This window comes from Colossoma macropomum, unplaced genomic scaffold (genome assembly GCF_904425465.1).
Source record: "Colossoma macropomum unplaced genomic scaffold, Colossoma_macropomum, whole genome shotgun sequence".
Classification (NCBI taxonomy): Eukaryota; Metazoa; Chordata; class Actinopteri; order Characiformes; family Serrasalmidae; genus Colossoma; species Colossoma macropomum.
In genome coordinates this window covers 3,778,322-3,794,150 of record NW_023494798.1, presented here as the reverse complement: position 1 = coordinate 3,794,150, position 15,829 = coordinate 3,778,322, and the positions used below count along the sequence as shown (strand labels likewise).

The 15,829-nt window shown below is 40.5% G+C and overlaps 2 protein-coding genes across 2 annotated transcripts; both read right to left on the bottom strand.

Annotated features, from left to right (window-relative positions):
- Positions 1 to 2,067: 2,067 nt before the first annotated feature.
- LOC118818452 (extracellular calcium-sensing receptor-like) lies at positions 2,068 to 9,040 on the bottom strand. The gene is made up of 7 exons (XM_036585713.1): positions 8,871 to 9,040; positions 8,494 to 8,592; positions 5,976 to 6,276; positions 4,992 to 5,768; positions 4,254 to 4,478; positions 3,080 to 3,203; positions 2,068 to 2,981 (listed from the first exon to the last, which is right to left on the bottom strand). Exons 1-7 carry the CDS (start codon positions 9,038 to 9,040, stop codon positions 2,068 to 2,070), a joined length of 2,610 nt encoding a protein of 869 aa, XP_036441606.1.
- Positions 9,041 to 10,948: 1,908 nt separating this feature from the next.
- On the bottom strand, positions 10,949 to 15,550 carry LOC118818097 (extracellular calcium-sensing receptor-like). Its single transcript, XM_036585222.1, has 6 exons — positions 15,444 to 15,550; positions 14,972 to 15,272; positions 14,053 to 14,829; positions 12,946 to 13,176; positions 11,980 to 12,103; positions 10,949 to 11,862 (listed from the first exon to the last, which is right to left on the bottom strand). Exons 1-6 carry the CDS (start codon positions 15,548 to 15,550, stop codon positions 10,949 to 10,951), a joined length of 2,454 nt encoding a protein of 817 aa, XP_036441115.1.
- Between the last annotated feature and the right edge of the window lie 279 nt (positions 15,551 to 15,829).

Here is a 15,829-nt window from a genome sequence, read left to right as displayed (position 1 = left end):
AAATAATACATAAATTATTTGTGTATGCAAAGGCATTGATGCCAGACTTTAATTATTTGACATATTTTTGATGTGTGCATTTGGGTTTTTTACAAGTACTTGCATTAGTTTTTTTTTTTAAGATTTTTATTTTATTTCATGTTCATTATTTATTATTTATTATTTTTCCCAATAATGTTTGTGGGTGTGTGTGTTTGGTTGAGGTCTGTGTGGTTAGAAGGTCTCTGGGGTTGGACATTTCTGGGCATTGGACATTTTTGTTGTAGCATGGAGTTATGTACCTCACACACAAATTAAATTTGACACTTCGTGCTTCGGATCCTGATTCTGGTTTACAAGTACCTGTTGAAGTATTAAGTTAGTAAGGATTCTTAGTATGAGTTAGGATGGTTGGTTATTTTGGTTGATTCTATCTGAATTAAGATTTGTAGTCATGTTTGTACTTGAGTGAATTTTAACGTTCAGTGTTTAGAACCAGATATCATGTCTTAATATCATAATGTTGAGGAAACGTTTACATATATTGACGGTGTTAATGGCCCCACTGCAGCCAAACCCACACTTAGCCCGTTTAAAAGGCACTAAGTGTGAGTTGCCTGCATATTATTTGAAATGGTGGGCACATGTGAGCCACAATGTTGGCAGGTCATTCCCAGCAATGGGCTAAAAATGTGAGCTTAAAATTTGGTCATGCATTTTGGGGCCCCAGTCAATCATGAAACCAGGGCACAATTTTAAGGCTCCTATGTCGGCAGCCCACTGTAAGCCCTCATATGAGGGCTTAGTGTGAATTTCCCTCATGTGAGAGCTTAAAGTGGGCATCTCATATTTGGGTGCCCAGTCAACTATAAAACTGAGAGCTCATTCTGGGCACCATGTTAGGCCCCCTATTTGAAGTGGGGCCCCAGTCAGTTGTGGAACTGGGAGCACATGAGGGGCTCCATGTTAGGGCCCCTTATGGTGGCAGCCCACACTAAACCCTAACTAAACCCTAATATGATTGCATAAAATGGGATGCCCATATATGGGCCCCAATCTACTGAATCTACACAACATTCCTGCTGAAAAAACTCATAGAAACCATTTAGTGTTTCTTTTGGTGCCTGATGGTTTTGTAATGTGTTTTTTGATGGCTTGATATCATAATGTTAAGGATCCTAATGGTTTAACAAGTGACCACTGGCTGATGCTAAATGCATTTGATAGATTCCTAACAGGAACCAAGGGCCTAATTGCGAATCACGTACCCAACGTTACTAATACCCAAATGCACAAAGCAACTTTCCAAAATCTAGTGCGAATCCTAGATTTGGGGGAGCAGTTCCATTCCATATTATTGACTATGGAATCAGTATGAGATGATCTAAAAGCAAATGCATGTGAACATAACATTCGGGTGTGTCCAGTTTTTTTTCTCCCTTTATCCGAGACACTTAAAGCAGCGTTTTTTTTCCAACTGACGTTAATGTAACTTCATTGGACAGTTTAACATAGGCAAGGATAATGAAAACTGCCAATTCTGTTATATCAGTTAAAAGATTCTGCATAGAATAACACCCCACTAAGTTATAGGGTGAGAGGGAGGGTCATACTACCTACCAAGTCTCCATTAGGAAGGAGCCTCTTATTACTTGTTTAATATTGCATGCAAAAAATGAATAAGTTTTGAAAAAAAAATGACATTTTGATATTGAAGTACTATCTAATAGTACAAAAAGGAAGACTTATGAACAATTCATTTTAATTTCACATTATACATAATGAGCTATTACCATTTCAGTGTTATCTTTGAAAAGATTTCTTATACATATTTTCACAATAAAACATGAAATATAGTTACATTATATATATATATATATATATATATATATATATATATATATATATATATATATATATATATATAACTATATTTCATTATATATAGTTATAATATAGTTAAATATATAATAAAAAAGATGTATTGGTGAAGCTGCTGTACCATGTACATATAAACCTAATCTTAGTTAGCATATTATATATAAGCTGCTAAACAATAGTGCTACATTTACCATTTATGTGAGGGTCTCAAAGAGCCTTGGAGGGTCCTTTACCCATAAGGTGTTGCTTGGTATTCTGCTCTGGTCTAAACATTATTATGAAACATTTGGGAGCAAAAATGCAAATAACTAAACCAAAGCTTGAGGCTAGAATAGCAAATATCTCTACAGCTACAGTGAACTTTCCAGGAGAGCTGACATAAGCTGGGATAAAGGTGATCCAAACTGCACAGAATATGAGCATGCTGAATGTGATGAACTTGGCTTCATTAAAGTTATCAGGCAGCTTCCGAGCTAGAAAAGCCAAAATAAAACACAAAAGAGCCAGAAATCCTATATAACCCAGCACAGCCCAGAAACCTATAGCTGAACCTAATCCACATTCCAATATTATTCTTTCTTTGTAGTGATTTAGATTTTTGAAGGGGAGAGGAGGAGATATTGTCAACCAAAGAACACAAATAAGAACCTGTATGAGAGTGAAAGCAAGAACACTGAGTCTCTGCTGTGGAGGCCCAAACCATTTCATGACATTACTGCCTGGAAGTGTAGCTCTGAAGGCCATTAACACCACTATTGTTTTCCCCAGAACACAGGAGATGCAGAGGACAAAGGTGATCCCAAATGCTGTGTGACGCAACATACAGGACCACTCAGAGGGACGACCAATGAAAGTCAGTGAGCAGAGGAAACACAGAGTCAGTGAGAAGAGCAGCAGGAAGCTCAGCTCTGAGTTGTTGGCTCGGACGATAGGAGTGGTTCTGTGTTTGTAGAAAACAGCAGTCACACATATGGCTATGAAGGCCCCAGTGATGGAGAACACTGTCAGGATGATGCTCAGAGTGTCGTCCCAGGACAGGAATTCCACAGGCTTGGGGAGGCAGCTGTCTTGCTTGATGTTGGGCCAGAACTCAGAAGGGCAGCGCACACAGTTCAAAGAGTCTATGATATTAGGAAAACATTCAGAGCCTTAAATTACACAGAAGGGCATGGAAAAAAAATGACCCAGCAAAAGTGCTTAATGTATTGTGATACCCTACCTGTCTTATTACTGATCTCTCCTTCTGCACATGGTATACAGTCATAGCAGCAGACTGGCTTTCCTTTCTGCACAGCCTTCCTGGTTCCTGGAGGACAGCTCTCACTGCACACAGATCTTGGCACCTGAAAGACATTAGACAAATGCAAATGTTTTGTTTGTCAAAAAAAGGTCTATACATCTCAATGCTATGCACAGATGAAGGTTGTTCTTACTGTACTCCAATGTTGAAATTGATTACTTTAAGAAAAATAATGCTCACTGGTTTTAATAAAATAAACATGTTGATTGTGTTTAACAATTTCTTCTCTTTTAAATTATAATATGCATTTATGGATGTGATGTTTACTTTTGTACCTAATATGGTCAAGTCCAATTTCTATCCATTGAATATCAATGGACACATTATTGTTTAATTCATTTCAAAAATATTTTTTTAAAAGTCAGTTTATTCTAAACAGTGTTAGATTTTGTTTAGTCTCAGGACCAGAATGAATGCTAGGTTTCCTGTTGAGATTCAACAAATTTGTAAGTTTTGGTAGAGTTTTATTTGGTGTTTTAGGTAAATTTAACTGTACATGATAAACTAAGACTTGAATAACATTTGAATGACTAGATTGAAAGCAGTTCAATCTGTTTGCTGGTTTCTTTTAATTACCTATTATTTTTCACATTTTTCAACATGTTGCATGAAATAAACTTAACATCTGAAATCTGATACTAATTATTTTGTATTGATTTGTATTTATCGGTTAATGTAGCAGCCCAGTAAGAGTTCTTTGATGCCAGTTTACATGTAGTGCTGTCATTATCCAAGTATTCACAACAAAGCACAGAAGCAAATGTAACTTAACTAACTCTTGTTTGTTAGTAGCACTCAGCTCATTTAAGGCAACCAGTTGTCACAAAATATTTAAGCAATTTTAAGTTGTAATTACATTTTACACTGACTTAATTACATTGACATTGCATCTATTGAAAATGTTTGTGACTAACCCAAAATCTGTGTTTTATTGTATCTTTTAACTTCTGACAAATTAATTAACTACATGAAAATCTTTGAACCATTTAACAATAGTTTATTAAATAATTGACACTGATTGCCTTGATTAATCTGAGTTCTGTGAAATTATCCTGATTTGCAGTCAAATAGTGATGGAAGTGTGGTACTGTACCTCAGTCTGTCCTCTCATCCAGCTGATAGCTCTGCTCATACTGAACTCCTGGCCTCTTGGTCTGGAGGAGTCATAGTGGCCCACTGTGATGAAATCTAGTGTGCCGTCCTTCTTAACCTGCCAGTTTATGAGCTCATAGACGGCCACAGGATCACCATTGGAATCAAACGTGACTTGAAAACCATTCTTTGTAGTGAAGTTCACTTTCTTGATCTGGCTGAGTATCTGCAGTGGCACACATAACTTGAACGGGAATTTTGAACTAGGAACTGTGATCAATTGTTTCAATGCATTTTTAAAACATCAAATGATTTTTAATGCATAGTTAAATATGGATTCATTTTGAATCACTATATGGGCCTTTCAACCATAAAGGTAGCAAATTAAATGATCTAGGAAAAAAGACAATGAAAACTGTTGCTGGTTTATTTTCTGTTTTTTTAATAAATCAACCAGCAAGGACCAATGACAATTCTTGTTAGTATTTTTTATTTTTTTTTTATTTTAGTGATTTTTAGTCATATTCTCTACAGAAGTGACTAATGACAGGAGCCTCACAGATGCAGTCATATTTTTTTAATGAAAATACAAAATTTCGATGCTTGTTTTACAGTTAAAATTTTAAACTGTTTGTGTGTTTCTGCTAAATCTGTCTAAAATATACCTTAAAAGACATTGGTATTACTCATGGAACAACAAGTGATATATGTAGGATCTATTTTTCAATGTATCCATTACCTGCCATGGTGTGAATTTAGCGCTCTTGTCGCACTGCGTGTCATTACAGATAACACCGTGGATGGCATGCGCTATGGCATACGTAGCTTTGTACACCAGGTTAGTGATGCGCAGCTGCGACGTGTCTGTATATGGATTCTGCAGCGCGCCGATATCCTCGCTGCCGTTACATTTCCGCGCGCCCCCGGAGGAGCCTTTTAGGCTACAGCTGAACGAGCTCTCCCAAAACTCCGTTAGCAGAGGCGATTTCAGTGCTTGTGCTGAAGAGAGATCCAGAAGATACTCACGAAGACCTGGAATCACCGAGTGGGGGACCCCAAAACCTATCGCCCCAGCGCACATGTTAAAGCGCAGAAACTCTGGATCTGTGATCCAAGTTTCGCTGGCTATCCACTGAAGAGGAGGTGGCGGCTGTCTCGCCAGTTCCTCCAGCAGAAATCTCATGTCGCCTGAAGCAAGAAACGCTACTATTACCCGGGCTGTTGATCTGCGGATGACGTTTGCCACTCTCTCCAGTTTACTGCGCGGATCTGTTCTGTAGTAGGACTCGGAGTACTCCACACAGATGCCCTCCTCTTGCGCAGCTTTTAGGAACGACGCCATTCCATAATTTCCATAGTCTGAGTCGCTGCGCACTGCCCCAATCCATGTCCAGCCAAAATGCTTGACCATTCTTGCTAGTGCGGCCGCTTGGTGGTGGTCACTTGGCACGGTCCTTAGGAAGGCAGGATACTGCCGCTTATCGCTCAGACATGTGCAGGTTGAGTAGTGACTCACCTGTAACTCAGCACAGAAAAGGAAAAAAAGAAGTGTTATTTGAGGAACATTATATAGTTCTTCAGTTATTAATGAACACATACTACATCGGTCGAAAATTAGCCCATTAGATAACAAGTCACTGACCCAATATGAAAATAATTATTTGTAAGAAAAATAGCTGAATGTATGTTTAATGTTGAACAATGTGATATGGCCTACAGTCACCTGTGGAATTCCAAAAAGACCCAGTATTCTAGCCATGCTGATAGACGGGGTAGAAGGAGAATCTCCCACGAGAGCAGGAACAGCGGCGGCTGCAGATTTTGAACAGGAATCAGTATCATTGAAAAATGGTTCCATGCCGTTTGTAAACTGGAACGTAACTTTAGTTGCCATCGACACTGCAGCGCACGTGTCGTGTATCTGGTATCCTAACGTGATTCCCGGCAGGAGATCTGTTCTGTTGTTGATCTCCTGGATGGTGAACTCCATGGCACGGGAGAAGCGAAGCACCCTGAAATTCATACTGATAGAAACATGAGATATAGAAAATGACACAAAATCCGTTACTTTTTTTAAACTAAATACTCTCTGACGTCACTAATTCAATAAGTAGCGCATGACTGCAACAATTCTCAATTCGATTATTATCATTTAATGCTCTCTGCAATTGTTCACTCCACACTCGGAGACAGACCTCCCAGAGCACTGTGGCTGTAGTGGCTGTGTGGTGTAGGTGCTCTGCTCTGATCTCGTGTAGATATGAAAAGAAAAAGCCCCTCCAATTATAAAATCTCCAGTCATAGAAAAAACAGGCATCTGAGGATCAGCCCACAGTCTGCAGCTGACTCTGTCTGCTTTGCAAGAGGCTGGACTGAACCCAGTTATCCAAAGCATTGATACAAACATCATTAAAATTGAAATGAGCTGCATGGTACGCTCGGTAGTTCTCAGCACTCTGAAGGCTAGGGTGACTGTCTTTTTGTACCCGCTTTGTTATGATGCCCTGGGGGTGTGAGCTCAGACTCAGGAGGCGTGGTTTCGTCTTGACTACCGTTTGCAATGATGAACAACCCTTTTGTGTGTGTATAATGTACTGGGACACACAGTGGGAATTGTGGTGTATGGGAGTAAGCAATAATTGGAGGCCTTCCAAGTTCAGCGTGCGCAGTGAGGAGCTGATACTGAAATTGCCCACAGCTGGACTCCGTCAGTTACGAGTTACGATCAGTTGTCCGACATTCAGCCATGGAACTTATGCGCAATGTTCTTGCGCGTTATCCAGTTCCACGAAAAATTTTATTCGAGCATCATTGTTTGATCAGTTCTTGAAACCAAAAATACAATTTTCACTCTAGGATTAGTGTTAGTACCAGGTTCAGGTAAGGACTAGAGTGAGGGTTAGATTCAGGTGTTAGGTTGAAGTTAATGTTAATTAAATTAATATATGCGAGATTGGGGATCGTCACGACACTTTGCATTTTCCCCCAGTTACTCAGAGACTATTTGGATTAGACCAACCAATTTCATATAATAAACTTACATCTGTCTGCTAATTACGCATGGCATTTAAAATGATTACGTATGACATATCAATCACAATATTTATTTGAATGGAAGAAGTCAGATATTGCAACTGACCTTAACCCTGGGGCCAGTTGCAATATGGATCAGGATTGGTTGCAACATGTTTCACCAATTAACTTTTAATTTTTGTCTCAATAAGTATAGTATTCTTAAATTATGTTTTGTTTTAAAGTATCATTGTTTTATTAATCTTTACCACAATATTATATTACTATATATTTATATATTTTATAGTAACATTTATCACTGCCTGACTGCTCTGTTATCATCCCTGATTACTTCTGAGGCTTTTTTCAAAACAATGAAGGGAACCCCTCAGTTACTGCTGTTTTTTCAAGAAATACAGCAGCAGATGTTGAAAGTGTCTTTTGTCTTTCTGGTGGGGGGGAGGGTTTAACTGAGCATGTTTCTGATTAGACCAACGGGACTTGTTGCAGTAATCCCATGCTGAAACCTTTCCCAGTCTCCCCTAACTTTAATAGACCATTAGTAGAATGTAAGTTAATTGCAAGATAAAAATCTACAAAGTATTAACAGTGGACTATTTAAATAAAGTGTTATCATTACTATTACCCCACCCTCATTGCTAGTATGTTTCTGTGATCCCTGAAACTACACCTTTTCTCATTATTTTGTTATCTGATGTTATATGGCTGAAGGTTCTTGCAGTGATTTAGTGGCCTGTTCTGCTTTGATCAATAAACCTTTTTTTTTCCCTTGAACACAAAAGTAACGTTCTCTGGTTCGTCCTCTGTGTCGATGCTACATGTCAGCGAAATTTTATCTGCAGTAAAAAATCAACATAGAGATTGATGAATTCAATGGCAGACTGCAATGATGACCGATCCTAGTGGAACGGGGTACCGATTGCTATGCCTACACTCTCCTGGATGGGTCCAGCCAGCCAAGAGCAAAATGGCTAGCCAGCCAGTGGAGGACAACTAAAGAGAAGATGGCAAAAGGGACAACTTGGTGAGGCCCAGCAATAGACTCCAGGTGGAGCCTGGTGAGTTCAAGAGATGGCGTACATCCTCTTACCGTGCTACAACTGCCAAAGCTTCACGGAGACACTCAGCATCACAGCTGGATGGTTGCAATCAGGACAATACAGCTGTGTCTGGCACTGGAGGGAAAAGCACTACAGGTGCTTGTGGACCTGCTGGCTGAGCAACGTGATGACTTAGTGGTGTGACCACAGCTCTCCAGCAGAGTTTTCGGGCAGGTGCCAGCAACACTGTCAATCAGGATACTGGTTCTGGACAGACAGAGGCAAAAGGTAGAGAAGACAGGGATCATGGTGGTGGAGCTCAGCATGATGGCTCAGCAGGCATACCCAGTGTTTGAAAAGGAGGCACAGGAGGAATCGACACTGAGACATTTTTTGAAAAGCTGCTGCTTTAGGGACTGAGACAGTACTTGCAGCTCGACACACTGGCCAGCATTCAAGTAGCCACCACTGAAGCAGAGAGAGCAGAACTCAACCTCAGCAAAAAGACATTGATGTGACTAAACCAATACTACATGGCTAAGGACCTTGAGGAGGAGATAGCATGCAGAACAGCCCCTGAGCAAGTGGCAGTGGTGTGGAAAAAGAGGACATCATGCCAGCCAATGCCACAAGCCTGAGCCAGCAGGAAATGGGAGTGGAGTTTATAAGTGAAGGTCTGGCAATCCCTGGAGAGAATAGCCCTTTGCATCGACATCTCCACTTGGAAGATCAGCTCTTGCCACGGGCTTTGGATTAAGTGCAGCATAGATGGGAGACATCTACTGCACATTGCTTCTCTCATTGACATATGCTCGTCAGTGTCCCTGCTGCGACAAGGCATGCTACTGCACACTGAGCACAGAACACCTGATGGCTGGGAGGCGACAACTGCCCAACTCAATCTGTGACCAAGTTGACATGATGGGGAGAAAATGACTCCAGGTCATCCTGGGGGTCTGAGCAAGTGCACACGCTCTGGCTCACACCCATACAGGATGTTTGCAAACTCAATATATATTTCATGACAGTGGCCAGGGGCATGCTCGATCTCAAAAAAAGAAATGCTGTGTGCAGCAGCCAGCAACAGAGCCATGGTGGAGAGCTGGGGCTCCCTGGCAGTGTTTTGTGGGGGAAACTGCTTGAATTAGAGGGTCTACACGCACAGGGCCATAAAACGTGGATGTGGTGTGGCAGTGGCTGTTGTGAAGTTTTCTAGGCTTGGCTTTATTCTACTGGCATTTTGCTTGAGGGTTTGCTCACATAGCCACACAGTTACACTGGTTCACAGAAAAGGGTGCTGTCTTCTAATGGGATAAGAAAGTTGAGGATATTTGCAGCCCTCTGCGCTTGTCTCATAGAGAAAGTGTAGACAGTTGAGAGGAGTGTCGCTGCTGTCGCTGCTGGACTTGGTGCTAAGAGCCCTGATGACTTCCTCTGTGCCCAGGAGAAGGACATGGCCATATCTTTGGCAAGCAGTTAGCTCCTGGAAGGCAGAGACCAGATTAGACATATGTGACACTGCACAGGCCCAGGTGCCAGCTGATGCACGATGAGATCCTGTATAACGTGTGGGAGGAGCCGGTGCCCAGTAAGTGCATATGACAGTTGCTGATGCTGTGTAGTCTAAGGACGATGATGCTGATCACAGTGCATCAAGAAACTGGTGTGGTATGCTTTGGTGTGGGAAAGATGCTGAAGCAGTTATGGCAGAGGTTCTTCTGGCTGGGTGTGGCATGTAGGGTCGCACCTCTGCATGTCGCCCCCTCTGTTGAGATGGACAAGTGGTGGCATTGTTTTTGCTGTTGATGTTGTTTGTTGGATTGGAGTGTGTTTGAGTTTTGGCTATGTTTTGTTTGTCTTCTCCTGTGGGTTGGTTAGTATAGTTTTGGTATTTGCCATCAGTGGATGTTGTGGCTGGAAGTTGCCTTCCCTGCTGTTCTTTGTGACGTTTTCTGCTTTATTCAACAAAAGAGCACTTTCTCAGAGCAGAAAAATTTCATTATCTGATTCTTTTTCTTTACTGGTGCAGCAATATAAATGCCCATGAATTTAGAATCAGATGTTTCAAAAGCACAAAAGAATTTGATTTTTGTGTGTATTCAGTTTTTCTCCCACTATATCCAAGGAATGTATAGCCGTGTCTTTTGTTGCTGATGTTAGTGCAAAATTATTGGGCAGTTCAACATACTTGAGAACAATGCAACTATTTCTATTACATCTGCTAACAGACAGTTCAAAGAACAGCATCACACTGGGAGACGGGGAAAAAGAGAGGGCCAACCTATGTTGATTCTGGAAATTCCACCAAGTCTTGATTCCACCAAGTCTTGATTCGATAGAAGCTTTCCGTTACATGCACATGTAAAAAAGATTCTGGAAAAAAAGATTCTATTTTGATAGTGATGTATTATCTAAAGTTCATGAAAAGACGTTTTATGAACAATTCAGTTTGATTTGACATTATGCATTTTTATACACTTATTTTATGTTTTTCACCATATGAAACATAAAATATAGTTCAAAAGATGTATTAGCAAAGCTATTATATATATATATATATATATGATCATAAATGAACAAGGTTCAAAACCATAGTGCTAATTTTACAATTTGCATGTGGGTTTCAAAGAGCCTTGGAAGATCCTTTAGCCATAAGGTGTTTCTTGGTATTCTGCTCAGGCCTAAACATGATTATGAAACACTTCGGAGCAAAAACACAAATAACCAAACCAAAGCTTGAGGCCAGAATAGCAAATATCTCTACAGCTACAGTGAACTTTCCAGGAGAGCTGACATAAGCTGGGATAAAGGAAACCCACACTGCACAGAATATGAGCATGCTGAATGTGATGAACTTGGCCTCATTAAAGTTATCAGGCAGCTTCCGAGCTAGAAAAGCCAAAATAAAACACAAAAGTGCAAGAAATCCTATATAACCAAGCACAGCCCAGAAACCTATAGCTGAACCTAATTCACATTCCAAGATAATCCTTTCCTTGTAGTAATTTAGATTTTTGGAAGGAAAAGGGGGTGAAATTTTCAACCAAAGCACACAAATAAGGACCTGTATGAGAGTGAAAGCAAGAACACTGAGTCTCTGCTGTGGAGGCCCAAACCATTTCATGACATCACTGCCTGGAAGTGTAGCTCTGAAGGCCATTAACACCACTATTGTTTTCCCCAGAACACAGGAGATGCAGAGGACGAAGGTGATCCCAAACGCTGTGTGGCGCAGCATACAGGACCACTCAGAGGGCTGACCAATGAAAGTAAGTGAGCAGAGGAAACATAGAATCAGGGAGAAGAGCAGCAGGAAGCTCAGCTCTGAGTTGTTGGCTCGGACGATAGGAGTGCTCCTGTGTTTGTAGAAAACAGCAGTCACACATAGAGCCATAAAGGCCCCAGCAATCGAAAATGCTGTCAGGATGATGCTCAGAGTGTCGCCCCAGGACAGGAACTCCACAGGCTTGGGGAGGCAGCTGTTACGCTGGGTGTTGGGCCAGAACTCAGAAGGGCAGCGCACACAGTTCAAAGAGTCTAAGAGATTAGAAAAGCGCATTTAGAAACTTATTTCAGAAAGAACCACAAGAGACTGAAAAAAAATAAACTATGACTGTCCCCACCAAATTGCCCACTGTATTGTCGATACACAACCTGTCTTGTTACTGATCTCTGCTTCCGCACATGGTATACAGTCATAGCAGCAGACTGGCTTTCCTTTCTGCACAGCCTTCCTGGTTCCTGGAGGACAGCTCTCACTGCACACAGATCTTGGCACCTGAAAGACATTAGACAAATGCAAATCAATTATTTAACAACAAAAAAATCTGAAGGTCACAATGCTGCGCTCAGATGAACACAGATGTTTTTTCTACTTTACCCTGAGGATGAAATTCATTATTTGGTCTGAACGAAAATGACATAAATTCAAGTTAGAAACTCAGTTATAATAAAGTACACATATTGGGAGTTTCCTTTTTAGTGCAAAAATGTTATTTGGAGTTTTAAAAAATTGTATATGACAGATTAACTAACACTCAAAGGAATTTTATGTCTGATGATATTAGTATGCAGGAAGCAGTTTAAGTGGTTATTTTTCAAAACTACCATGAGGTCTTCATTATCTTTTTGCTGGTTTGGATGTGTTTGAACAAGTATTTGTTATAGTACCTATGATTTCTTTTTGTATGTTGCAATTTACTAGTCCAGCTTGTTTTACTACCATAAAACCAAACAATTTGATTTGATACTGATTGTTCTGAAGTCTTTTTTTTTTTCATTATGTGTCCATTCATAACAAGTTTTTCTTGGGTTGGTGGAAGTTAACTTAAGGCAATCATTGCCACAAACTATTTCAATAATTACTCTGGTAATTATTGTATTAATGAACATTAACAGAAAATACGTTTTACTTTTTTTCCATTACTCTAGTAAATACTGTAAATACAAAACTAGCCCTAAGCATGTATTGTCCACAAACTATAAAGTTTTTTATTAACTTAACTTTCTGAAAGATGCCTAAAAAGCAAGTCAATTAAAAACGCAACTGATTGCCGCAATTATTTGAATTCTGCAAACAGGATTTACAGTTATAGTGAAATACTACTGGAACTCTCGAACTGTACCTCGGTCTGTCCCCTCCATCCAGATGATAGCTCTGCTCATACTGAACTCCTGGCCTCTTGGTCTGGATGAGTCATACTGGCCCACAGTCACGAAAGCTATACCACCATCTTTCTTAACCTGCCAGTTTATGAGCTCATAAACGGCCACGGGATCACCATTGGAATCAAACGAGACCTGAAAACCATTCTTTGTAGTGAAGTTCACACGTTTGAGCTGGTGGAGTATCTGCAGTGGAACATATAATTTGAAAAACGGTTAATGGAGCTGTTATTTGTAACCGTTATGAATTATTTGAATGCATTAAAAATATTAATTTATTACAAACGAAAGGTGACATGATGTTTCATTGTGAATGAGTATACGGGTCATTCTAAACTCGTTGTGAAAAATAATGTTCCACAAATATAAAAACCATGAAAAGAAGGTAAACCTCAGAATAATGGTGTCTGTTCATGTTTTCGTTTATTCCTAAATTAATCAGCAACAACATGATAATTCTCGTTTTTCATTTTTAATTGTAGCTATTTTGGTCGTGTTGTGAAAGATAAGCTATGTATGACAGCAGTGGCGTCAGAATTTTGATGCTTGTATTTCGTTTAGATTAAAAATGAAATAGATCTGCGTCATTTTATTTTTTTCTCTTCTTTCTTGAAATTGTTGGAAATGTAAAAAAAAAAAATCTTATAATAAATCCTGTAGTATGTTATTCATCAGTGGTGACACAGATATTTGAAATGTCGTTAATGAAAGAACAGGAATGTTTTTTTTAAATGACTTCTTTTAGGGATATCTGGGAGGAAGAACGAGTAGGTCTGACACGTCTTTGGTAAATGAACTGTGTTTTTTATACTTCGTATAAATTTGAGTAAAATACCGACATCTTCATGTGTCGCAAAAAGCCTGTGATATTGTTTATATTCATGGAACAAAAGAGATGTTAAAATTGAAATAAAATAGCAATGCGCCCCGTTTGTCACCGCTATATGAGAATATTTCAAATAGCGTTCTTGAAATAGATATTATAATAAATACAACAAAAACATGCTTATGCAAATTATAATTCAAGGTAGGATGCTGTTTCTAAACGAAGTAGTTTCATACCTGCCATGGTGCGAATTTAGCGCTCTTGTCACACTGCGTGTCATTACACATAACACCGTGGATGGCATGCGCTATGGCATACGTAGCTTTGTACACCATATTAGTCGCGCGCAGCTGCGACGTGTCTGTGTATGAGTTCTGCAGCGCGCGAATATCCTCGCTGCCGTCACATTCCCGCGTGCCCTCTGAGGAGCCTTTTAGGCTACAGCTGAACGAGCTCTCCCAAAACTCCGTTAGCAGAGGTGATTTCAGTGCTTGTTCTGGAGAGAGATCCAGAAGAAACTCGCGAAGACCTGGAATCACTGACAGAGGAATGGCAAAACCTATCGCCCCAGCGCACATGTTAAAGCGCAGAAACTCTGGATGGGTGATCCACGCATCGCTGCCGATCCACTGAAGGGGAGGCGGCGGCTGTCTTGTCAACTCCTCTAACAGAAACTTCATGTCGCCTGAGTGAACAAACGCTACTATTACCCGGGCTGTTGATCTGCGGATGACGTTCGCCACTCTCTCCAGTTTACTGCGCGGATCTGTTCTGTAGAAGGACTCGGAGTACTCCACACAGATGCCCTCCTCCTGCGCAGCTTTTAGAAACAACGCCATCCCATAATTTCCATAGTCTGAGTCACTGCGCACTGCCCCAATCCATGTCCAGCCAAAATGCTTGACTATTTTTGCTAATACGGCCGCTTGGTGGTGGTCAGTAGGTACGGTCCTGAAGAAGGCAGGATACTGACGCTTATCGCTCAGACATGCGCAGGTTGCGTAGTGACTCACCTGTTGTTTAGAATAGAAAAAGAAAAAGAGTTATTTGAAAATACTGATGAGGTTCAAAGACTCATTTACCGGTCATTATATGGTTCTTCACTTATTCCTTAATAAACATAACAGCAAAAACATTTTTTTTTAATCGTTGCACCTGTGGAATTCCAAAAAGACCCAGCATTCCGGTCATGCTAGTTGAGGAGGTGGAAACAGAATCTCCTACGAGAGCAGGAACAGCAGCGGCTGCAGATTTTGAACAGGAATCAGTATCATTGAAAAATGGCTCCATGCCGTTTGCAAACTGAAATGCAACTTTAACAGCCATCGGCACTGCAGTGCACGAGTCGTATATCTGGTATCCTAACGTGATTCCCGGCAGGAGATCTGTTCTGTTGTTGATCTCGTGGATGGTGAACTCCATGGTACGGGCGTAGCGAAGCTCCCTGAAATTCATACTGTTTAGAAACATAAGATGTCAAAAACATTTTTACAAAACGCAATAATACACTAGTACCATTTCACAATAATGTTACTAATTCATAAAACATCGCGTGACTTCAAAAAAGTGGCAAATTGATTATCATTTCTCTGTAATACTCTCTGCAACTCCACACTCACAGACAGACCTCCCAGAGCACTGCGGCTGTAGCGGCTGCCTGGTGTAGTTGTTCAGCCCTGATCTCGTGTAGATATGAACAGAAAAAACTCCCCCGATCACAACATCTCCATGCATAGAAAAAGCAGGCATCTGAGGCTCAGCCCACAGCCTGCAGCTGACCGGTTCAGCTTTGCAGTGTACAGGACTGAGTCTAGTTATCCACAGTACTGAGACACACGTCATCAGACTTGAACTAAGCTGCATGGCATAATCAGCAGTTCAACAGCCCTCTGAATGCCAGGGTGGTTGCCGTTAAATAGTCATTTTGTTATGATGCCCTGGGGGTGTGAGCTTGGAGTCAGGAGGCGTGGTTATGTCTTGAATAGTAATGGAAATGATGTACAACACTTTTGT